We start from the raw sequence: 25,118 nt of genomic DNA on the forward strand, positions 1-25,118 counted from the left end.
CATTTTGATTAAAATTACTGCTGAATTAAGGCTGTTTAATTTCTGTCATATATTTTAATATGACAATTGCTATAACTTTGCATAACTGGTTTCAACCTCTCCCTTCTCTTGAGTATCTGCCAAGGATTATGAAACCATTTCCTGATTGTTTTGGCTTGCTTTAGGGATCAGACCTTGATGTTAGATTGTCAAGCGAAGTGATCTGCCCCCTGGGACACAACTGGATAAACTGAGCATTGTAAAGGCTCCTGTGCAGCAATAGGCTTCCAATGTATTCTCAAAATCTCCCAAACCCCTTATTTTCCAAGATATTGACCCTCTATGGAAAAAGGAATTTTTACTTTCACTTCCACACCCAGAAGGTGGCCATCTATCGCTATCTCGACAAGCACAATTTATGGGTAACGTTTGCTTTTATAACTTCTACTGAAGTAGATAGAATCAGTGAATAATTTGATAAATGCAGGTGAAATTGATAATCCATGTGTACTTCAATTTGTAAAACAGTTGTCCTTCCGCAAGTATTTACAGGAACCAGATCAATGTCAATGCATTATTAAAATCAGAATTAGTTTTATTTTCATGGTCTTGTATATTTTGCAAAAGTCCATGTGCTTTTGTATCTTTCCTGATGGGAAAGCAGAGAAGGGTGGGGTCTTTATGTTGGCTGTTTTTCCAAAGCAGTGAGAAGTTCTGACAGAGTCCATGGAGCTGGTAGTGGGGGGGAGGGGGAGCTGTTTTCTGTGAGTGGGGTGTCAGCAGAGCCTATGGAGGGGGAGATCTGTTCTCTGTGAGTGAGAAGTGTAGACAGAGGATCATGGGCTGGTAGGTAAGGACAAGAGGACTGTTAAAGCGGCAGGAGGATGGGGTGAGAGCAAATGTTTGTAAAATGGAGGATGAGGGCAGCGTCAATATTGGCGGAAGGGAAACCCTGTCCTTTGAAGAAGGAGGACATCTGATGTCCTGGGAAGGAAAGCTTCATCCTGGGGACAGATGCAGCAGAGACAAAGGAACTGAGAAAAGGGAATAGCTTGGAGACAGGGCGGAGAGGTATGGTCTAGTTAACTGTGGGAATCAGTGTGGAATTATAAAAGATGTTGGTGGACAGTTTGTCTCCAGAGATGGAGACGGAGATCAAGGAAGAGGAGAGAGGTGTCAGAAATGGACCCAGTGAATTTAAGGGCAGGGTTGAAGGTAGAGGCAAAGTTGATGAAATTGATGAGTTCAGCATGGGTACCTGAGCAAGCAGGACCAATGCAGTCGTCAATGCAGCGAAGCAAGAATTAGGGAGCGCTGCCCGGGACGGCTTCAAACATAGATGGTTGTACATAGCCAACAAAGAGGCAGCCGTAGCTGGGGCCCATGTTATGGATATTTACATGCAGAATATTAATAGATTAGTTTCAGCAATTACTATTTATAAAGTTATTTGTTCCAAGGTAGTCCTGCTGACATTTGTCTGTCATCAGGGTGATTTACAGTGAGTAGCTACTTTATTAGGTACAGGAATAGATCTTGGTGTGGTCTTCTGCTGCTGTAGCCCATCAACTTCACGATTCAACATGTATGTTCAGAGATGCTCTTCTGCACACCACTGTTGTAACACATTGTTATTTGAGTTTATCAGCTTGAACCAGTCTGACCATTCTCATCTGACCACTCTCATTAACAAGGCATTTTCACCCACAGAACTCCCACTCACTGGATGTTTTTTTTTGTTTTTTGCACCATTTTCTGTAAATTCTAGAAACTGTTGTACATGAAAATCCCAGGAGATCAGCATTTTCTGAGAAACTCAAACCACCCTGTCTGGCAACAATAATTCCACTCAGTCATTTAGATCACATTTCTTCCCCAGTCTGATGTTTGGTGTGAACAACAACTGAACCTCATGACCATGTCTGCATGCTTTTATATATGGAGTTGCTGCCACGTGATTGACTGATTAGATATTTGCATTAACAAGTAGGTGTACAGGTATGCCTAATAAAATTCAAAATAAATTTATTATCAAAGTACATGTATGTCACAATATACAACCCTGAGACTAATTTTCCTGTGGGCATACTTAGCAAAGCTGTAGAATAGTACCTAACTATAAACAGGGTCAATGAATGATCAGCCAGAGTACAGAAGACAGCAAACTGTGCGAATATAAATAAATAGCAATATGTAATGAGAACATGAGATAATAAGATAAAGAGACCTTAAAGTGAGATCACTGGTTGTAGGAACATCTGAATGATGGGAATTTTCCGTTTAGGGGTATTGGTGTTTCCATACCAGGCTGTGATGCAGCCAGTCAATACACTCTCCGCTACACATCTATAGAATTTTGTTAAACTTTTAGATGTCATGCTGAATCTCCACAGACTCCTGAGGAAGTAGAGGTGCTGCTGTGCTTTCTTTACAATTGCACTTGTGTGCTGTGTCAAGGACAGACCCTCTAAAATAATAACATCCAGGAATTTAAAGTTGCTAACTCTCTGCACCTCTGATCCTCTGATAAGTACTGGCCCTAGGACCTCTGGTTTCCCTCTCCTGAAGTCTATAATCAGTTTCTTGGTCTTGCTGACATTGAGTGAGAGGTGGTGGTTATGACACCACTCAGCCAATTTTTCATTCTCCTTGTATGCTGACTTATTACCACCTTTGATTCGGCCCAAAAACAGCAGACTTGAAGCTGTTGTTGTAGCTGCTCTTAGCTACACAGTTGTAGGCGTAAAGTTGGTAGATCAGGGCGAAGCACACAGCCTTGTGGTGCACCTGTGCTGATGGAGATCATGGAGGAGATGATGTTGCTGATCTGAACTGGTGGGATCTGCACGTGAGGAAATCCAGGATTCATTTTCACAAGGAGGTATTGAGACCAAGGTCTTGGAGCTTTTTGATTAGTTTTGAGGGGATGATGACATTGAATGCTGAGCTGTAATGGATAAACAGCATCCTGTGTATGCACCTTTGCAGTCCAGATCCTCCAGGATTGTGTGAAGAACCAATGAGATGGCATCTGCTGTTGATCCATTCCTCTGTTCGGCAAATTGGAGCAGATCCAAGTAACCTTTCAGGCAGGAGCTAATATGTTTCATCACCAGCCTCTCAGAGCACGTCATCACTGTGGATGCAGTACATTGGGATGATCATTGAGGCAGGTCACCTCGCTTTTTTTGGGCACTGGTATAATTGAAGTCTGCTTCAAGCTTGAAAGTGGACACTTAGGGCATTTGTCTGACCTTGCTAATGAATGGTTTGCCTTGTGTGCGCAGTCAGTCTAATCTATATCTAAAGCTTGTAGAGGTCACTGAATAATGCTGAACGGTTCAAACTCTGCTGAGCTTTGATATTCTCCTTCCTTTACTCGGGGGAATTTTATTACCCAGCAAAGCATCCCTGAGGTGTAAGTTTTGTTTGAGCAGAAAATGTAAGAGTGCTTCTATTTTTCTCTGTTTTTAGTTACATTGCAGATTGTTACATCTATCTATCTATTCCAGTGGAGAGAATTTGTTCCCACATTCCAAACCCAAGGCAAAACTGCTGCACAGTCTTTGCCAACTTTTAAATATTTGAGCATAGATTTACAGTTATAAAATCTATTGAGCTTGTTCTGAAAATCCTCTTGTCTTGAGACTTTGATGGATGCATTTAAGGCGAATGTTCATAGGTTCTTCATTAGGGCATCAAAAGTTATGGGAGAAGACGGGAATCAGCCATGAAGGAATGATGGATCAGACTCGATGGGCTGAGTGGTCTAGCCCTGTTCCTATATCTAATGGCCCACATAAGTCAGTGGAAAGGACAGAGAGAGAAAGTTAATTAGTTACAGTTGACAATGTACAAGTGCAACATCCAAAATTTAACCAACCATTACTAAAAAAACTAGCGCTTTATTCCTTGGAGAGTGAAGGACGGAGATGATAAATTACAGAGTGTATAAAATCATGAGGGGCTTAGGCAGGGTGAGTGCCTTCAGTCTTTTTCCCCAGAGTTGGGGAGTCAATAACAAGAGCACATAGGTTTAAAGTGAGAGGGGAAAGATTGAAAAGGAACTTGAGTGGGCAACATTTTCACACAAAAGGAGGTATCTCTGTGGATTGAGCTGCCAGTGGAGGTGGTTGAGGCATGTACAATAACAGTTTCTAAAAGTCCTGTTCATGAACTGGAAAGGTTTAGATCAGGAGTTCAGAGCTGCTGAAGACACACATTCAACGATTCAGGAACAGCTTCTTCCCCTCTGCCACCAGATTTCTGAATGGTCAGTGAGCCCATGAACACTACCTCGCTAACTTTTTAAGCAGTATTTATTTAAATATAAATATATATAATGTGTATATGTGTGCCTGTTTCCATGCTGAATGACTAAGGTTTTTCAAAAAGCTATTCATGTATCAGGGTATTTCAACTAAACTACTGTGAATAACTTTTTCAAAGTGGGAGGTCAAATATTAATAAATATGCTTGGGAATAACACTGATTCTAGATTATGGGTATTGGCGCAACCCGTCAACTCTTCATTCTCCTCCATAGATGCTGCCTGACCTACTGAGTTTCCAGCATCTGTAGAACCTCTTGTGTTTATGAAGGGAGCTTTCATTCACCAAAGACAGCTCCTGATTCGTCAACCCAGCTTGTCGTGACTGTACTTGCCCCCCAACAAGAGCACTGCACTGTGCATTACTTTGCTTTTCACTGCCTTGATGTATGTACGTGTGGAATCGGTGGCATTCTGGGTAAGAATGGCATTCAAACAAAGGGTCTTGACTGTATTTTGCTGCATATAACAATACCTCGTTTTTAGAATGAGTTTGCGATCTTGTTCCACGTAACTAAAGGTATTTCATTAATAAGACATAGGAGCAGAATTAGGCCATTTGGCCCATCAAGTCTGCTCTGCCATTCCATCATGGCTAATTCATTATCCCTCTCAATCCCATTCTCCTGCCCTCTCCCCTTAGCCTTTGACATTCTGAATATACCCAAAGAAATAATCTTCACAGTTGTCAGTGGCAAAAAATTCCATGGATTCACCATCCTCTGGCTAAAGAAATTCCTCATCATCTCCATTCTAAGGGGTTGTCCCTCTATTCTGAGGCTGTGCCCTCTGGTCTAGACTCTCCCATTGGAGCAAAGGAGGATGCTTAGCAGAGGAGATTTACCAACAAGCTGCCTGGACTAGAGAGCCTGTCTTATGAGGATAGACTGAGCGGCCTAGGGCTTTTGAGAGGTGACTTGATAGAGGTGTACAAGATGATAAGAGGCACAGATCAAGTGGACAGCCAGAGACTATTTCCCAGGGAGGAAATAGCTAATACAAGAGGGCATAATTTTAAGGTGACTGGAGAAAAGTATATGGATGTCAAAGGTAGGTGTTTTACACAGAGTGGTGTGTGTGTGGAATGCCCTGCCAGGGATGGTGGTAGAAACATGGATGATAGAGAACTGGAGGGATATGTGGGAGGGAAGGATTAGATTGATCTTGGAGTAAGTTAAAAGGCCAGCACAGCACTGTGGGCCAATGGACCATACTATTTGTAATGTTCTATGTTCTGGTTGGACAGAATCCATGATTACATTTTCTTTTACAAGGCCAATTATTTCCTCAATTACTTGAATCATTTGTGAACAAGGAAATGGAGTGTTCTGAACCCAAAGCAAGAATTACTAATTTTAAAAAAATCAAATTTAAATAAGATTATAATTCGACTTGCTCTGCGACTGTGAATGATACAAGAAATGTGTTCAATGGGAGGGGGAAAATATCACTCCAAACAAAACATCAAATATTCTCCCATTGTGTCTCGCATCTTTTCTCAGAACCCATAGTTTATCCTTCCAACAGCCTTAATTCAGTTTAGCCCTGAGGGGGTTGCAATTGCAGCCCTGCCCAAGATAATATTTTTTAATAAAGTATTTAAGCCAATTACCTGCACTGATCACAGAGATAAGTTATAGTTAGGTCATTTTAGGTCAACTTTACTTGTGTATTTAGACTCCATTGCAGAAGAAATCACAGGCATAAACCACCCTCACCCAAAACCACTCCACCATCGCACTAACATTGGTAAATTGGTTTATAAATGCTCACTGCTGCTGGAGGAAGGTGTCCCTGTGTGACTCACTCACTCACTCACTCACTCACTGTCTCTCTCTCTCTCTCTCTCTCTCTCTCTCTCTCTCTCTCTCTCTCTCGCTCTCTCTCCACCCTCCCCCTCTCCCTCTCTCTCCCCCCTCTCTCCCCCTCTCTCTCCCCTCTCTCCCCCTCTCTCTCTCCCCCTCTCTCTCTCCCCTCTCTCTCCCTCTCTCTCTCCCTCTCTCTCTCCTCTCTCTCCCCCTCTCTCTCCCCCTCTCTCTCCCCCTCTCTCTCCCCCTCTCTCCCCTCTCTCCCCTCTCTCTCCCCTCTCTCTCCCCCCTCTCCCCCCTCTCTCCCCCCCCTCTCCCCCCCTCTCCCCCCCTCTCTCCCCCCTCCTCCCCCCTCTCTCCCCCCTCTCTCCCCCCTCTCTCCCCCCCTCTCCCCCCTCTCTCCCCCCTCTCTCCCCCCTCTCATCCCCCTCTCTCCCCCCTCTCTCCCCCCTCTCTCCCCCTCTCTCTCCCCCTCTCTCTCCCCCTCTCTCTCCCCCTCTCTCTCCCCCTCCCTCTCTCCCCCTCTCTCTCCCCCTCTCTCCCCCTCTCTCTCCCCTCTCTCCCCCCTCTCTCTCCCCCCTCTCTCTCTCCCCCTCTCTCTCTCCCCCCTCTCTCTCCCCCCCTCTCTCCCCCCCTCTCTCTCCCCCCTCTCTCTCCCCCTCTCTCTCTCCCCTCTCTCACTCCCCCTCTCTCTCTCCCCCTCTCTCTCTCCCCCTCTCTCTCTCCCCCTCTCTCTCTCCCCCTCTCTCTCTCCCCCTCTCTCTCTCCCCCTCTCTCTCCTCCCCCCTCTCTCTCCCCCTCTCTCTCCCCCTCTCCCCCCTCTCTCCCCCCTCTCTCCCCCCTCTCTCTCCCCCTCTCTCCCCCCTCTCTCCCCCCTCTCTCCCCCCCCTCTCTCCCCCCCTCTCTCCCCCCCCTCTCTCCCCCCCTCTCTCCCCCCCTCTCACCCCCCTCTCTCCCCCCCTCTCTCCCCCCTCTCTCCCCCCCTCTCTCCCCCTCTCCCCCCTCTCTCCCCCCTCTCTCCCCCCTCTCTCCCCCCTCTCTCCCCCCCTCTCTCCCCCCTCTCTCCCCCCTCTCTCTCCCCCTCTCTCTCCCCCTCTCTCTCCCCCTCTCTCTCCCCTCTCTCTCCCCCTCTCTCTCCCCTCTCTCCCTCCCTCTCTCCCCTCTCTCCCCCCTCTCTCTCCCCCTCTCTCTCTCCCCCTCTCTCTCTCCCCCTCTCTCTCTCCCCCCTCTCTCTCCCCCCTCTCTCTCCCCCTCTCTCTCTCCCCCTCTCTCTCTCCCCTCTCTCTCTCCCCCTCTCTCTCTCCCCCTCTCTCTCTCCCCCTCTCTCTCTCCCCCTCTCTCTCTCCCCCTCTCTCTCCCCCTCTCTCTCCCCCTCTCTCCCCCTCTCCCCCCTCTCTCCCCCCTCTCTCCCCCCCTCTCTCCCCCCTCTCTCCCCCCTCTCTCCCCCCCTCTCTCCCCCCCTCTCTCCCCCCCTCTCTCCCCCCCTCTCTCCCCCCCTCTCTCCCCCCCTCTCTCCCCCCCTCTCTCCCCCCCTCTCTCCCCCTCTCTCCCCCTCTCTCCCCCTCTCTCCCCCCTCTCTCCCCCTCTCCCCCCTCTCTCTCCCCCTCTCTCTCCCCCTCTCTCTCCCCCTCTCTCTCCCCCCTCTCCCTCTCTCTCCCCCCTCCCCTCTCTCTCCACCCTCCCCTCTCTCTCCACCCTCCCCCTCTCCCTCTCTCTCCCCCCTCTCTCTCTCCCCCTCCCCTCTCTCTCCCCCTCTCTCTCCCCCTCTCTCTCCCCCTCTCTCTCCCCCTCTCTCTCCCCCTCTCTCTCCCCCTCTCTCCCCCCTCTCTCTCCCTCTCCCCCCTCCCTCTCCCCTCTCTCTCCCCCCCCTCTCTCCCCTCTTCTCCCTCTCTCTTCCCCCCTTTCTCCCTCTCTCTCTTCCCCCCCCCTCCCTCTCTCTCCCTCCCTCCCACTGCTCCCGGAAAAAGGTCCTTGGGTTCAAATGGTCTCTCTTCCTCTCATTCGATGGCACCAGAGTCTGAGATCTTGGGCAAGGTTTAATTGATGCGTTTTGTGTGCTGGACTCTGTAGTTCACGTTATGATGTGTTTCTGGTCATTCCATTTTTTTGTTGCTCTTTTGGGTGTTTTTGATTGGGGCAGACTGGCGCGGTGGCCTGAAATAAATGAATGACACAAGGCTAGACTGAACTGAACTGAGCTGAATATGCCTGGACTGGTTGGACGACTTGTGTTTTGCTGTCTCACATTGGGGTTTTTTGTCGTTTGCACAATTTTTTTTTCTTTTTTGCACACATTGGAGCTTTGATATTTTCCTTCAAACGGGTTCCATAGTGTTTCTTTGTTTTGTGGCTGTCTGTGGGAAGACAAATTTCAGGATTGTAACTGCATGCATTCTTTGATAATAAATGTACTTTAAATCTTTTGTTTATACAGATCAAGTTGTTACACAATCCATTGAGGTAGAACTGGTACTCCCACCTTTTTTTATGCCACGGACCCCTACTATTAACCAACTATTAACCATGGCCCCCAAGTTGGGAACTCATTGAAGTAAAACAATATAGAATGAAGTGTTACAGTTACAGAGAAAGTGCAGTGCAGGCAGACAGTTAGGTATGAGGTCATAACAAGGTAGATTATGAGGCCAAGACTCCATCTTATTGTTTAAGAGTCAGAGAACAGTAGGGAAAGAAGCTATCGTTAAGCCTGGTGGTATGCGCTTTCAGACTCCTGTATCTTCTGCCTGTTGGAATGGGGAAGAAGGGAGAATGTCCCGGATGTGAAGGGTCTTCAAAGCTGGCTGCTTTACCAAGGCATTGGGAAATATAGATTGGGTCTGTGGAGGGGAGGCAGAATGCTGAGCTATGCTACAATACATTTATTTATTTAGAGAGGCCATGCTGAAGAGACCTTTCTGACCCAACGAGCAGTGCTGCCCAGCAACCCATCAATTTAACCCTAGCGTAACCACAAGTCAATTTGCAATGACCAGTAAATCTGCTAACCCATATGTCTTGGGGGAAACCAGAACAACCAGAGGAAAGCTAGGAGCTGACTGGATGGACATACGAACTCCTTATCAACAATGCTGGAATTGGACTCCAGCACCGTGCAGACTACTAGGCTAAAACACATTCTTCCCACATGCATTAATCGGAAATGTCAGTCAGGATAAATGCACTTCCAGGTAAAGGTGTGCTTCGCCCACTCACTTCCCAGTTACTCCAGAGCACACAACCCATTAACCTGTCTCGCATGTTGCCCCAAATTTCTGCCACCTTCCCTAATGAGGGGTCTCAACCTGAAGAGGCGACTGTTTATTCCTCTCCATAGGTGCTGCCTGGCCTGTTGAGTTCTCCAGCATTTTATGTGTGTTGTTCTGGATTTCCAGCATCTGCAGAAACTCTCATTTTTATAACTAGAGGGAGGTGTTGGACAGGTGAGGAGGAGAGAAGGGTGATAGAGGAACCAGAATGGGAATGGAAAAAGAGAGGAGGAGGAAGGGGGGTTATTACTGGAAGTTTGAGAAATTGATGTTCATGCCATCAGGTTGGAGGCTACCCAAATGGAATATGAGGTGTTGCTCCTCCAACCTGAGTGTGGCCTCATTGTGACAGTAGAGGAGGCCATGGACTGACATGTTGGAATGGGAATGGGAAGTCAAGTTCTGGTTCAAGTTTATTCACTGTACAAACTATACCACCAAATGAGACAACGTTCCTCTCAACCAAGATGCACAACACAGTGCATATAACTCACATACAGTGACATTACCACTAGTAAATTAAGATAATGAGGTGCATTTACATTACAAGTTTAAAAAGTAAACAGTGGAGCACTACTGGTGTTCCATCCATGATGAGATTTGGCTGGTGGCAGGGAGTTCAGTAGTCTCTCAGCCTGGGAGAAGAAGCTGTCTCCCACCCAAACAGTTCTTACCTCATGTTACCGTTCCCCCTGCCTGATGGTAGGGGGTCAAAGAGATTGTTGGATGAATGACAGGTTCATTGACAATCCTGAAGTCCCTACGTATGCACCACTCTGGACATGTATCTGCTCAGTGGAACAGAGACCCCGACAATCCTCTCAGCGATTCTCACAATCCGTTGTTGGACTTGCGGTCGGATGCCTTGCAATTCCAGTATCCCATGGTGATGCAGCTGCTCGGGGTCCGCTCGATGGTGCTCCTGTAAAAAGTGGTTAGAATGGGGGCTCTGACTCACCTCGATCCCTTCCGGTAGTGGAGACGCTGCTGTAAACTGAAATGGGCCAAAAGTTCAGTGATGTATTCCTTCGTCTCACCAAAAACCTACGCCTCCAGGTTTGTTTTGGGCAACCTCTTCTTCTCTTCCCTTGTGGATTCCATTCGAGTGATTGTCGAGTGACATTCGACTGGCACTTCCTCAAGGTGTGGCCGACCCATCTCCACTTCCCCCTCCTTATCTGGAATACAATGGGCTCTTGGTTTGCTCTCTTCCATAGGTCTAGGTTTGACACTCTGTCGTACCACTTGAGGCAGAGGATCTGCCGGAGGCATTTGTTGAGAAAGGTCTGGATCTTGTTGCAGCTGGTGTTAGTGATTCTCCATGTTTTGGATCCATATAGCAAGATGCACTGAAGCCCAGAACAAATAAATCTCTTTCAGAGCAACAAAGAAAGGGGGAAGAAGCCAAAATAAGAAAGTCTTCCCTTTTCTTCAATTCCCCACTTTGATCCCCTTTTACCACTTCTCACCTTCCCCCGCGTCCCCTCCTCCTTCCCTTTCTCCCATAGTCCACTCTCCTCTCCTATCAGTTTCCTCCTCCTTCAGCTCTTTACCTTTTCCACCTACCACCTCCCAGCTTCTTGCATTACCTCCTTCTCCCACACACCTGGCTTCACCTATCACCTTCTAACCTGTCCTCCTTCCCCTCCCCACCTTACACTCGTTTCTTCAGCCTTCCTTTCCAGTCCTGACGAAGGCTCTTGGCATGAAATGTCGACTGTTCATTCCCCTCCATAGGGCCTGACTTGCTGAGTTCCTCCAGCATTTTGTGTGTGTTACTCTGGATCTGCAGAATCTCTTGTGTTAAAGACTTCTTCACCTTTTTATATTCCACTCATCCTGTTCTATTAACTTAAACCCTGGCTTCAGGCTGCAAACATGCTTTGGTTAAAACATGTTATTATTTTAAAAAGGCCCCTTCACGGTATTTAAGTGTAACGGCTCAAGCCCTTTCCCGAATGCTACAACAGAAGTCAAATTTTGCATTGGGAAATATTTAAGCTGCGAGCTGACGTGCCAGAACTAATCCGGAAATAAAAATGAGCTCAGAGCTTGAAAGGACAGAGTCTCTCTGGAAGGATGTGAGGCTTTGGAGAGGGTGAGAAGAGGTTTACCAGGGTGCTGCCTGGTTTAGAGGATATGTGCTATAACGAGAGGTTGGACAAACGTGGGTTGTTTTCTCTCGAATCAGGGAGGCTGAGGGGAAATCTGACAGAGGTCTATAAGATTATGAGAGGCATCGATGGAGTAGACAGACAGTATCTTTTTCCCAGGGTTGAAATGTCTAATACCTGAGGGCATGCATTTAGGGTGAGAGGGGGTAATTTCAAAGGAGATGGGAGGGGCTTGGCCTTTTACAGAGAGCAGTGGATGTCTGGAACGCACTGCCTGGGTTGGTGGTCGAGGCAGATACATTAGGAACTTATAAGAGAGGTTTAGATGGGCACGTGAATGTGAGGGAATGGAAGGATATGGACATGGTGTAGGCAGAAGAGATTGGTTTAGTTGACAATTTGATAATAAATGAATTGGTTCAACACAACATTGGGTACTGTACTGTTCTATTTCACGTGGACGATTATTGTCCATCATTTGTTTGAACAAATTGAGACACAGTAGTGTAGCAGTCAGCATGATGCTGTTACAGCTCAGCGTGGTCCAGAATCTGTACGTCCACCCCGTGGGAGGCGTGAGTTTTCCCGGGTCCTCCCACAGTCCAAAGACATACTGCGTACATTAATGGGTCAATGTAAATTGTCCTGTGATTAGGTTAGGGTTAATGGGGTTTGTCGAGTTGCCAGGGTGGCATGGCTCAAAGGGCTTACTCCATGCTGTATCCCTAAAGAACAACAAACAAATAAAAATGAGAGTTCAGTTAGTAATGAATAAACTGAATCGTACGTATGAAAGAAAGGCACACACTATACCATTAATATATTGGTTTTCAATAGTGTACATTGCAAGTTTTATGATTAAAACTTGTTTTAATATAAATAACTGCTTAATTACAGCAGATTTTTTTTATCTACAAGACTCTGTCAGTCCTTAGCTGAACACACAGTAATCTCAATCCTTGTATGGTTTGGTAAAAGTAACTCCAATAGCGGAAGTTGTAGTACAATAAGTCAAGTTAATAAGATTTGGAAGATTAGTTTTATTTGTCCCATAAAAATCGAAACACTATGAAAAGCGTCGTTTGCATTAACAGCCAACGCTGTCCTAGAATGTGCTGGGGACAGCCCGCAAGTGTTGCTGTGCTTATGGCGCCGGCAGAGCGTGCCTGCAACTTACTAACCGGGACATCTTTGGAATGTCAGAGGAAACCGAGAACCGGCTGTTCACAGGAAGAATGTACAAACTCTTTACAGACAACGGCATGAATTGAACCCAGATCGGCGACGCTGTACTCACATTACGCTAACCGCTACACACCCGTGGCATGGCAAGGTCTAGAAGGGCATTGTCCAAGTACTAGCAAATGGGACTAGGTTGGATGGGGCACCTTGTTGGGCCGAAGGGCCTGCTTCCTTACTGTTTGACGCTATTTCAACAACTTTATAACCTGATTCTGTCCTGGAATACTTGGAATGTTTTCCCCCCTAATTTATTCATTTTTTAATAAACTCTTAGATAGGCATATGAATGAAAGAAAAATGGGGGGAGGGGGGGTGGGCCTAGAGTTTTATTTAATTATTGAGATACAGCACAGAATAGGCCCCTCTAGTCTTTCACGCCGTGTGGAAATCCCCAGTTTCACCCTAACCTAATCACAGGACAACATACACTGACCAATTAATCCACTAACCGGTAAACCTTTGGTGGGCTGTGGGAGGAAACCAGAGCACCTGTGGAAAACCCACGCGTTCCATGGGGAGACGTATTTCTTGGAATTGAACTCAGAATTCCGCTGCCCCGAGCTGTAGTATCATCGCACTACCTGCTACAGCTATGGGAGTGATAGGAAAATGGAGGCCAACTTGTGAGGGAAAGGTTAGATTGATCTTAGAGTGGGTAAAAAGGTTGGAACAGCATTGCGAGGTGAAGGGTCGGTGCTGTGCTGTGTTCTATGTTAATTACACTTTGTCTTTTTGAAAACATCCTTTCCAGTGCTGGACCTAAAGGTGACAATGTGTATGAATGGAGGTCAACGATCCTGGGGCCCCCCGGCTCAGTGTATGAAGGCGGTGTGTTCTTTCTTGACATCGTGTTTTCAGCAGAGTATCCTTTTAAACCACCCAAGGTAAGCAGACTTCATAACTCCACTTCATCTGTTTGGTTTCTGTTTATAATTTTGCTGAATAATTGGTCTATTTACAGCAACATGCACAAAACGCTGGAGGAACTCAGCAGGTCAGGCAACATCTATGGAGGGAAATAAACCATCAGCGTTTCGGGCTGAAACCGTTCATCAGGACTGGAATGGGGGGGAGGGGGGAGGGGGGGACAGACTGGCAGGTGACAGGGGACGGTGGGTGGGTGAGGGTGAATGAAGCTGGGCGATGATAGGTGTAGAATAGTGGTCACCAACCCATCGATCGCGATCAACTAGTCGATCTTTCAGACTTTCCCAGTGGATCCCCAAAAAAAAGAAAAAGAAATACACAAATACTGTTGAGAGATTGTTTCCGGGTTGTGGGGTTTTAGTTCCGTTCTTTCTGCCCAGTGCGCATGCGTGTAGCTCCCCCGCCATGTATTGCAGTGTACCTTAGTATCCCCAACCACCGGGCCACGAGGAAACGATATGAGTCAGCTGCACCTTTCCCCATTCCCTGCCACGCCCACTGTTGAACTTGAACGCACGCGAGGTCGTTACCCAAGCGTGTCAGGGATCACTGGTTGGCCTTGGGTAACCAGCCGCTTCTTGCGGCCAGCGGGAAGTGCCGTTGCTGCTGGCCTGGAGCGCGGACAGATGGGCGCCACCTCTAAACCTGTTTAGCACACCGAATGCTCCCCTGCACCCTCTCTAATCCAGGCAGCATCCTGGTAAATCTCCCCTGCACCCTCTCTGAAGATTGCACATCCGTCCTATAGTGAGACGACAAGACTGAACAGAAGAGTTCCAAGTGTGGTTTAACCAGGGTTTTTTAGAGCTGCAACATTATTATGGCACCTGAACTCGATCCCCGGACTAATAAAGTCCAGCACACCGTACACCTTCTTAACAACGCTACCAACTTTAACGAATCTATGGAAGTGGAATCCAAGATCCACACTGCCAAGAATTCCACCAGAAACTCCGTACTCTTCCTTCAAGCTCAGCCTTCCAAAAGGAATCACTTCACAAGTTTCTGGATTGGACTGCATCTGCCGCTTCCCAGCCCTTCTTTGCATTCCATCAATGACATGTTGTATGGTAATTTATAAAAACACTGCAATTAAAAAGCCTAGTTCTTCATTAAAATGATGGCAAAAGTGTGGAATGAGCTGTCAGCAGAAATGGTGGATACAGGTTCAATTTCAACATTTAAGAGAAATCTGGCTAGGGACATGAATGGGAGGGGTGTGGAGGGCTGTTATCCAGATGCAGGTCGATGGGTCTGGACAGGGATGTGGGTGTGGAGGGCTGTTATCCAGATGCAGGTCGATGGGTCTGGACAGGGATGTGGAAGAGAGGGGTGTGGAGGGCTGTTATCCAGATGCAGGTCGATGGGTCTGGACAGGGATGTGGGTGTGGAGGGCTGTTATCCAGATGCAGGTCGATGGGTCTGGACAGGGATGTGGAAGAGAGGGGTGTGGAGGGCTGTTATCCAGATGCAGGTCGATGGGTCTGGACAGGGATGTGGAAGAGAGGGATGTGGAGGGCTGTTATCCAGAAGCAGGTCAATGGGTCTGGACAGTGATGTGGAAGAGAGGGGTGTGGAGGGCTGTGGTTCAGATGCAGATCGATGGGTTTAGGCATGGACTAAAATGTACTGAAGGGCTTGTTTCTGTGCTGTGTTGACTCTTAACTGTAGATTTGCAAAGAATCAGCAAGGAAATGGGAACAAACTTCATAGGTGGTGAAATTGCGGAAGTGAATCTAGAGCAGGGGTTTCCGACCTTTGTTATGCCATGGACCCGTACCATTAACTGAGGGGTACATAGACCACAGGTTAGGAACCCCTGCTTGAGACTAATAACCCTGAAATGGAACAATGATTTACAATAATGCCGAATGTTTAAACAAAAGGATAGTTGATGGGCGGTTTCAATTAAATATACATTTCAGTTTGATTAACTATATGCATTTGTAGTCTGCGGAATAGTTCTGTGCTCGATCATGTAAATGGCTATTACCTGTGTTTGCTGGGGTTACTGTAGATCTGCAACTCTGATCCTAACCATATCTCTAAAATGCATTTGCGTCAATCCCAGACCAGTGCTCAGCCACATTCAACTCAGTAACTTCTTGTCAAAGGCTCCGAAACTTCCTGGCTCATCATCTTCTACCTGAGCACGCTTCTCCACCAATAGCATAGCGGTTAGCACAATGGGAACATTCCCTCATTAAGGAGTCTGTACACCCTTCCTGTGGAATGCATGGGTTCTTCTCTGAGTTCTCCAATTTCCTCATCATAGTCCAAGGACATGCTGGGTAGATTCATTGTATATTGTACCATGATTAGGTGAGGGTTGCCAGGATTTGCTGGGACAGCAGTGCTCAAGGGCCAGAAGGGCCTACTCAGTGTTGTATCAGTAAATAACATAAATAGACTATTATTGGACATATGTTCTGCTTTCTTATTCTTCAAAACTCCATGCGCTAATTTTTGAACAACACCGACAGGTGACATTCCGGACAAGGATCTACCATTGCAATATCAACAGTCAGGGGGTGATCTGTCTGGATATTCTGAAGGATAACTGGAGCCCAGCACTCACCATCTCCAAGGTCCTTCTGTCAATCTGTTCACTTCTCACAGACTGCAACCCCGGTAAGAGCAATTACATCATTTAACTTGCATAGTCTGAATACTTCGCTGTTTTTATCACAGAGTTATACCTTGTTTTTCTGTATTTTAGTGACAGTTGGTTGAATTTTGGGTTTCGGGCTGCTGCATTGTCAACTGCAGCTAATCAACAACTTTCTCTTTATGTCCTGACAACAGTTTTAAATAGATGCCAACGTGGCCATAAGGCCATGCGGACGATACAAAGATAGGTGGAGGGACAGGTAGGGTTAAGGAAAGATGGAGTCTGCAGGAGGACTTGGACAGATTAGGAGAATGGGCAAAGAAGTGGCAGATGGAATACCGTGTCAGGAAGTGTTTGGTCATGCTCATTGGCGTGCAGTGATTGGGGTAATAGAAAGAGAGTGGGGGGGGGGTGATGCTAACTAGAATGGTTATCAGATTCTGTTGCTGGGATGGAGAAACCTGCATGCTGCAAGTTGTACCAGCAGAAGACTCACTTGCCATTTCTTTTCCATTGCAGCGGACCCTTTGGTTGGGAGCATAGCCACACAGTATATGACTAACAGGGCGGAGCATGACAGAATAGCAAGACAGTGGACCAAGAAATACGCCACATAAACTGGATGTTCGTCGTTGGTCTCTGGTGCAAACGAGCTGCTCCTCACTGGATTGAAAAGGGGAAGGGGCTGGGGGTGATGGGGTGGGGGGAGGTCAACGGGACAAGCATTCCTATTACAGGTTTTAAATGCGACAGGTCTTTTATTTGCATAAGTCTAGTCAGAACTCTTGATGAGCTTTGTTATTGTAGCTTAAATAATAAACTATTGAAATGAATAGGTAGGAAATTCACATGGAAAAGTTTGAAGAATACAACATGATGGGTTAAGAAGACCCAGATTTGTTACTGAAATATTAAGTGATACCTCTTTACTGGTATAGGTTTTACTTGTTTGCGTTCACTGTGTACGGTCACAATTTGAAGATGTTTGCCAATCAGGGGTTAAAACAAAATGGAAATCTAAAGGAAAGCCAGCATCTCAAGAACTTTGAAAACCCCATTAGAATAATGGTCAGAGAATGTGGAATTGTCTTCATTCAGGGAATAAGAAACAAATTGTCAAATGTTTGGGGGAGCGGGTTTTAATTTGCAGAAAGCAAGGAGACAATGTGAGAAGATTCCAAAATCCTTTCAAATAACTATTTGCCTTATGTAAATTCTGCGTCACAGCAGTTGTGAAATAGGGGCAGTTTCAATTTAATTTTGTACAGATTTGGGCACTGTTTAAAATTCACAAATTGTAACCTTCAAAGCAGAGGTGAAAGGCTCTGAGTCTGCGGTGGTTTCCAATTCTACAAATGTCTGTTCCAACACACGGTTATGTCAATGGTCACGCTGTAGTCCAATGGGAGTATTGTATTGAAATATGTATGGCTGCTTATTTGATGCAGAGTTTGCAAAAAAAAAAGAAGAGTCTGCATCTTAATTCTAATTTTTTAAAACATCATTACAACTTGAGAATGAATTGTTAGCTATTGAAATCTTGAAGTTCTCTCAGTTATTGTTAAAAATCTATTGGCCTCATTCACATTACAAAATTAAAGGAAGTTGGCCCTCAACCAGTCTAACCTCTGTAACTGCTGGTGTTGTCTTTGGGAAATTTACATATTGTAATTAAAAACACTGATCATGAAATGTTACTCAATGAGCAATACTTGAAAATCAGATAAACTCCACATTTACAACTTGTACAAGTTCAAGTTTAATTATCATTCAGCTTTACATGAATACAGCCAAATGCAACAGCGTTACTCTGGAGCCAAGATGCAAAACACAGTACTCACAGTCACACACAGCACAGAGCACATACAGGATAGGAGTAAAATACACCATCACAAAAAAAAACGCATCCAAGACCGAGTCCATGAATGTTGCAGCATTCTGCACTCAAACAAAATACATCCTGTCTTCTGTTGAGCAAACAGTCTCTCCTGGGCAACTACAAGCAGGCAAAACCACGACTTGAGGCCTGGTCACCCGCCGAGCAAACACTGGAGGGCAGCATTTGCTCCAGCATGGATGCCGCAATACTCTGCCTCCAGCGCCGACTCCGACGGGTTTGAGACACAGTCTTCGCCTCCGCCGAAGCCACACAACTCCCCTGCCGTCGGCCACATTAATTAACCAGTGAACCAGACTTGCAGCATTCTTGCAGGAGTCTTACACAATATCTACGTGAATCATTGCCATGTGATAGGATGTTAAGATCCAGGTTTGTTATGGTATGTGTTATGGTAAAAACTAGTACTTTCAGTGTAAGAGAGTCCAGTTTGAGCTTCCAAGTGCTTATTAAACAACTCATTTAATACTTGCCGATTTAAAGGTGGTTATTGCTGAAAACTTTTCAGCAAAAATGTTGTGTGGACCAGTAGCAATGTACTGCTTGTTAACTGAGTTGTAATGGGTGTTCTCAGTTTCCTAGTATTCAAAGTTCAAAGATTCAAGATTGTTTATTGCCATCCTTCAGTACAGTAAAGAAGAACAAAATGATTGTTTCTCCAGATCCAATGCAGCATAAAATAACACAATAAGAAGACAATTAAAATAAATTTAAAATGCAATATATGTAAATATAAAAGCAATCCCATAAAGTACAATGTGCAAGTGTCAACACGAGGCTCTGCAGATGCTGGAGGTCCTGCACAACTCTCACAAAATGCTACAGGAACTCGTCAGGTCAGGCAACACCTGTGGAAATGAATAAACAGTGGACTTTCTGGCCAAAGGTCCTTCATCAGGACTCGTCCTGCTGAAGGGTCTTGGCTTGAAATGTCATCTGTTAAATACTTTGTATAGGCACTGTATATTACACAGAATTATGAAGGGTATAGATAGGGGAAATGCAAGCAGTTTTTTTTCCGTTGAGGTTGGGTGAGACTAGAACTGGAGGTCATGGGTTAAGTTGAAATATTTAAAGGGAACCTGAGGGGGAACTTCACTCAGAGGGTGGTAAGAGTGTGGAATGAGCTGCCAGCGGAGATGGTGGATGTGGGTTTGATTTCAATATTTAAGAGAAATTTGGCAGGCTATGGTCAGGTGTGGGTTGATGCGACTGGGCAGAATAACAGTTTGGCATGGACTAGATGGGCTGAAGGGCCTGTTTTTGTACTGCAGTGCTCTTTGATTCTATTTGTTCCACAGATTTAGTTGGTCCTGCTTCTTGTTAATGTTGGTAATTTATCAAAGGCAGTTTTAAGGTATTGCTATCACAAAAATTTTAATAATTGTGTATCTTGTCTTCATTAAACCTGACACAGAACTAGAAAGCAGTATCAGGCTTCTGATTTTATAATTGTACGATTAACAGACTAGAATGTTTTCTGTAATGGCAGAAGAAGGCGTAATTGGAGGGAAGTGTAGGGGGATGTCAGAGGCAAGTTTTTTACATGGAGCGTGGGGGTGTATAGACACCCTGCCAGGGGTGTTGGTAGAGACAGATACATTAGAGATATTTAAGAGACTCTTAGATATAGGCACATGGATGATAGAAAAATAGTGAATTGTGTGGGAGGGAAGGTTGGATTAATAGATCAGCACAACATTTTGGGCTGAAGGGCTGTACTGTGCTGCAGTGTTCTATGCTAAAAATGGGGGGCTTTGGGGGAGGGAAGGGTCAGATTAATATTAGAATAGGTTAAGGTTCAGCACAACATCATGGGCCGAAGGGCTTGGACTGTGCCATAATGTTCTCTGTCTTACTGCAAGGAGCCCATTCCATCAGGGCTGATTTATTATCCCCTCATCAACCCCATTCTCCTGCCTTCTCCCCATAACTTGTGACACCCTTAATCAAGAACCTATCAAACATTGCTTCATGTATATGGGACTCTTGCTTTGGCTAGCTACTTAATATAGGGGGTGATAGCCCCCCCCCCCCCCCGGCCCAGCCAAACTTAAGAAATCCCATTTGGGTGGATGCTGCGTGATGTGCCCCCTGTTACAAATCAGTTCCCCAAAATAACAAACAGTACACAATATGTGAGTAAACGATTGAGCTTTATAACTCTTGACCTGACTATATAGTTAGTAAAGAAAACACAAAAAAAGAAAAAGGGCCCATTCTCATGAAACAGTCGTACGTAACGTTGGAGCTCACTGATAAGGCCATTCATCCACCATTGACCTCTTCCGATTGTCGCTGACCTTCAGACCCTCGCTCCAAGTCCACTCCGTCTGGCGGTCAACCAACTCTCTCCGTTCGCATCTTCTCTCCTCGTGTCTCCCCAGAAAAAGACTGAAAATCCCTCTTGCAGTCTCACAAGAAAGAACAACCTTCCAAAGCCCCGTAACCTCTGGCCATAACCCAAATACTGCTGCTACAGAGAAACCATTACATTAGCAGTGAGACATTACAGCGTGTTACATATGCCCAATCTGATGACACAATGGAAGAAATTGGATGAAACAATCACCGCGGCATCAGTCAACAACCACACTCCTGACCTGCTGGAGATGCCATTGATGAAGCTGCTGGAGGTGAATTCAGATGATGCTCCCCTGGGGCAGAGATGGTTGTCCTCCAACAGTCCTGGTTATTCTTGGTGTGAGATGTGGCACAGACATTTTTGCCCTCAAAATTAGCGTTCACTGAATGTTCATTGTTCTTCACACCATTCTCTGTAAAATCAAGATCACCAGTTTCTGAGATACTCAGACCACCCCATCTGGCACCAACGATCATTCCACAGTCAAAGTCACTCAGATCACATTTCTCCCCCGTTCTGATGTTTGATCTGAACAACTAAACCTCTTTACCATGTCTACATGTTCTTACACATTGAGTTGCTGCCATACAATTGGCTGACTAGATACTTGCATTAACAAGCAGGTGTACCTAATAAAGTGGCCACTTGGTGTACTTATTTCTGTAACATGCAGTAACTTTTTAATCTTGCACATCGTACTGCTGCCACAAAACAACGAATTTCACACCTGTGTGAAAAGTGATAGCAAACCTGATACTGATTCTGAGCTCAGTTGCCTCACCTCATCTTCCAGCCGTTTGTTAGTGGCCCTGCAGTGCAACCTTGTGAAAAGGGGTGAGCGTCCAAGTGCAGACAAGGTATGGTGACGTGAAGCTGACGCACAGGCGGTGCTGAATTAAGGCCACGCTTACCTTTATGGAAGCTTTGAACTGACCTTGGTTGTCAGATTTTATTGTACTCTTAGATTTTCTGAAAGCATTGTGTATAAATTGCTGGGTTATTATACTTGGCCGTCACTCTGCTGGTTGCATATGTTTGGCCAAGTTCCAGGGCAGCTGGTTTGATGACTCAGCAGAGAGCAGACTTGTTGTTGAAGTCTTTTGCCATTTACCATTTGCAAAAAGGGGAGAGTGGTTGCATTCGATCTTCAAGGTAGATACCAGAAAGCAGGACACATTGCCGTTGTAGGCTGCTCAGTGGAAACTCCTGTGAAGAGGGGAAGGTGGGGGGGTCATTGTGGAGCTGTACATTACACACTCTTCATGTAGTGAGACAGAGTTCAAAGTAAATTTATTATCAAACCACGTAGATGTTACTATATACTACCTTGAGATTCATTTTCTTGCAGGAAAATAAATACAATAGAATTTATGAAAACTATACATGTACAAACAACTGATGTGAAAATGAGACAAATTGTGCAAGTAATAGATAAATAATTCAGAGAGCATGAGTTGTGGAGTCCGTGAAAGTAAATCATTTCAGAAGTGAGGTGAGTGAAGTTACCCACACTGGTTCAGGAACCTGATACCACATGTTCGTTTATTGTCCTCTCTCTCTACATATATACAACCAAATGGAACAATGTTTATTTTATTCAGAGATACAATGCAGAATAGGCTCCCCCCCACTTCAAGCCATGCTGCCCCAGTAGCCCCTGACAACCCCAATTTAACCCTAATCTAAACACAGGGCAATTTACAATGTCCAACTAACCTATTCGGTACGTCTTTGGGCTGTGGGTAGAAACCAGCAAACTCAGAGAAAACCCATGTGTTCCATGTTCCTCTGGAGCACACTGCACCCACAACACATACTGTGTCACACACGGTGTGTAAACCAAAATATTTATGGAGAGATACAGTGTGGAATCGGTCCTTTCAGCCACACCACCCAGCAACCCACAATTTAGAAACATAGAAAACCTACAGCACAATACAGGCCCTTCGGCCCACAAAGTTGTGTCGAACATGTCCCTACTTTAGAAATTACTAGGCTTACCCATTGCCCTCTATTTTTCTAAGCTCCATGTACCTATCCAAAAGTCTCTTAAAAGACCCTCCACCACCATTGGCGGCAGCCCATTCCACGCACTCACCACTCTCTGCGTAAAAAACCTACTCCTGACATCTCCTCTGTACCTACTTCCCAGCACCCTAAACCTGTGTTCTCTTGTGGCAACCATTTCAGCCCTGGGAAAAAGCCTCTGACTATCCACACGATCAATGCCTCTCGTCATCTTATACACCTCTATCAGGAAAAGGCTGAGTTCACTCAATCTGTTTTCATAAGGCATGCTCCTCAATCCAGTCAACATCCTTGTAAATCTCCTCTGCACCCTCTCTATGGTTTCCACATCCTTCCTGTAGTGAGGCGACCAGAACTGAGCACAGTACTCCAAGTGGGGTCTGACCAGGCTCCTATATAGCTGCAACATTACCTCTCAGCTCCTACATTCAATTTCACGATTGATGAAGGCCAATACACCGTATGCCTTCTTAACCACAGAGTCAACCTGCACAGCTGCTTTGAGCGTTCTACAGACTCAGACCCTAAGATCCCTCTGATCGTCCACATTGACAAGAGTCTTAACATTAATACTATATTCTGCCATCATATTTGACCTACAAAAATGAACCACTTCACACTTATCTGGGTTGAACGCCATCTGCCACTTCTCAGCCCAGTTTTGCATCCTATCAATGTAACCTCTGACAGCCCTCCACACCATCCACAACACCTCCAACCTTTGTGTCATCAGCAAACTTACTAACCCATCCCTCCACTTCCTCATCCAGGTCATTTATAAAAATTGCGATGAGTAAGGGTCCCAGAACAGATCCCTGAAGCACACCACTGGTCACTAACCTCCATGCAGAATATGACCCGTCTACAGCCACTCTTTGCCTTCTGTGGGCAAGCCAGCTCTGGATCCACAAAGCAATGTCCCCTTGGATCCCATGCCTCCTTACTTTCTCAATAAACCTTGCATGTGGTACCTTATTAAATGCCTTGCTGAAATCCTTATACACTACATCTACTACTCTTCCTTCATCAGTGTGTTTAGTCACGTCCTCAAAAAATTCAATTAGGCTCGTAAGACACGACCTGCCCTTGACAAAGCCACGCTGACTACTACTAACCATATTATCCCTCTCCAAATGTACATAAATCCTGCCTCTCAGGATCTTCTCCATCAACTTACCAACCACTAAAATAAGACTCACTGGTCTATAATTTCCTGGGCTATCTCTGGTCCCTTTCTTGCATAAGGGAACAACATCCGCAACCCTCCAATCCTCGGGAACCTCTCCCATCCCCGTTGATGATGCAAATATCATCACCATGGCTCAACAATCTCCTCCCTCATCTCCCACAGTAGCCTGGGGTACATCTCCGCCAGTCCCAGTGACTTATCCAACTTGATGCTTTCCAAAAGCTCCAGCACATCCTCTTTCTTAAGATCTACATTCTCAAGCTTTTTAGTCTGCTGCAAGTCATCACTGCAATCACCAAGATCCTTATCCATAGTGAATACTAAAGTAAAGTATTCATAATATACTTCTGCTATCTCCTCCAGTTCCTTACACATTTTCCCACTGTCACACTTGATAGGTCCTATTCTTTCATGTCTTATCCTCTTGCTCTTCACATACTTGTTTTCCTTAATCCTGCCCACCAAGGCCTTCTCATGGCCCCTTCTGGCTCTCCTAATTTCCTTCTTAAGCTCCTTCCTAGTAGCCTTATAATTTTCTAGATCTCTAACATTACCTAGCTCTCTGAACCTTTTGCAAGCTTTTCTTCTTAACTAGATTTATTACAGCTTTTGTACACCACGGTTCTTGTACCTACCATAACCTCCCTGTCTCATTGGAACGTACCTTTGCAGAACTCCACACAAATATCCCCTGAATATTTGCCACATTTCTTCTATACTTTTCCCTGAGAACATCAGTTCCCAATTTAAGCTTCCAATTTCCTGCCTGATTACCTCATAATTCGCCTTACACCAATTAATCACTTTTCTAACTTGTCTGTTCCTATCTCCCTCCAATGCTATTGCAAAGGAGATAGAATTATGATCACTGTCTCCAAAATGCTCTCCCACTGAGAGATCTGACACCTGACCAGGTTCATTTCCCAATACCAGATCAAGTACAGCCTCTCCTCTTGTCGGCTTATCTACATACTGTGTCAAGAAACCTTCCTAAACACACCTAACAAACTCCACCCCATCTAAACCCCTTGGTCAGGGGCGATGCCAATTGATATTTGGGAAATTAAAATCTCCCACCACAACATCTCTTATTATTACACCTTTCCAGGATCTGTTTCCCTTTCTGCTCTTTGATATCCCTGTTACTATTGGGTGGCCTATAAAACAACACCCAGTAAAGTTATTGACCCCTTCCTGTTCCTAATGTCCACCCACAGAGACTCCGTAGACGATCCCTCCATGACGTCCATCTTTTCTGCAACTATGACACTATCTCTGATCAACAGTGCTGCACCCCCACCTCTTTTGCCTATTTAACCCTAAGCTCATCGTAAGACAATTTACAATGACCAATTAACCATT

The 25,118-nt window shown here is 45.6% G+C and overlaps 1 protein-coding gene across 2 annotated transcripts in view; it reads left to right on the forward strand.

Annotated features, from left to right (window-relative positions):
• The window catches only part of LOC132378238 (ubiquitin-conjugating enzyme E2 E1-like), a 73,654-nt gene extending 55,752 nt beyond the window's left edge, over positions 1-17,902 (forward strand). The window contains exons 2-5 of one of the 2 annotated variants that reach the window (XM_059944971.1): positions 4,525-4,727; positions 13,491-13,623; positions 16,150-16,297; positions 16,797-17,902. In XM_059944971.1, coding sequence (XP_059800954.1) covers positions 4,699-4,727; positions 13,491-13,623; positions 16,150-16,297; positions 16,797-16,894 — 408 coding nt within the window. In that variant the 5' untranslated portion in view covers positions 4,525-4,698 and the 3' untranslated portion in view covers positions 16,895-17,902. The remainder of the gene's footprint in view (positions 1-4,524; positions 4,728-13,490; positions 13,624-16,149; positions 16,298-16,796) is intronic. The other variant, XM_059944970.1, reaches the window with a different exon arrangement.
• The last annotated feature ends 7,216 nt before the right edge of the window (positions 17,903-25,118 follow it).

This window comes from Hypanus sabinus, chromosome 20 (assembly GCF_030144855.1).
Source record: "Hypanus sabinus isolate sHypSab1 chromosome 20, sHypSab1.hap1, whole genome shotgun sequence".
NCBI lineage: Eukaryota > Metazoa > Chordata > Chondrichthyes > Myliobatiformes > Dasyatidae > Hypanus > Hypanus sabinus.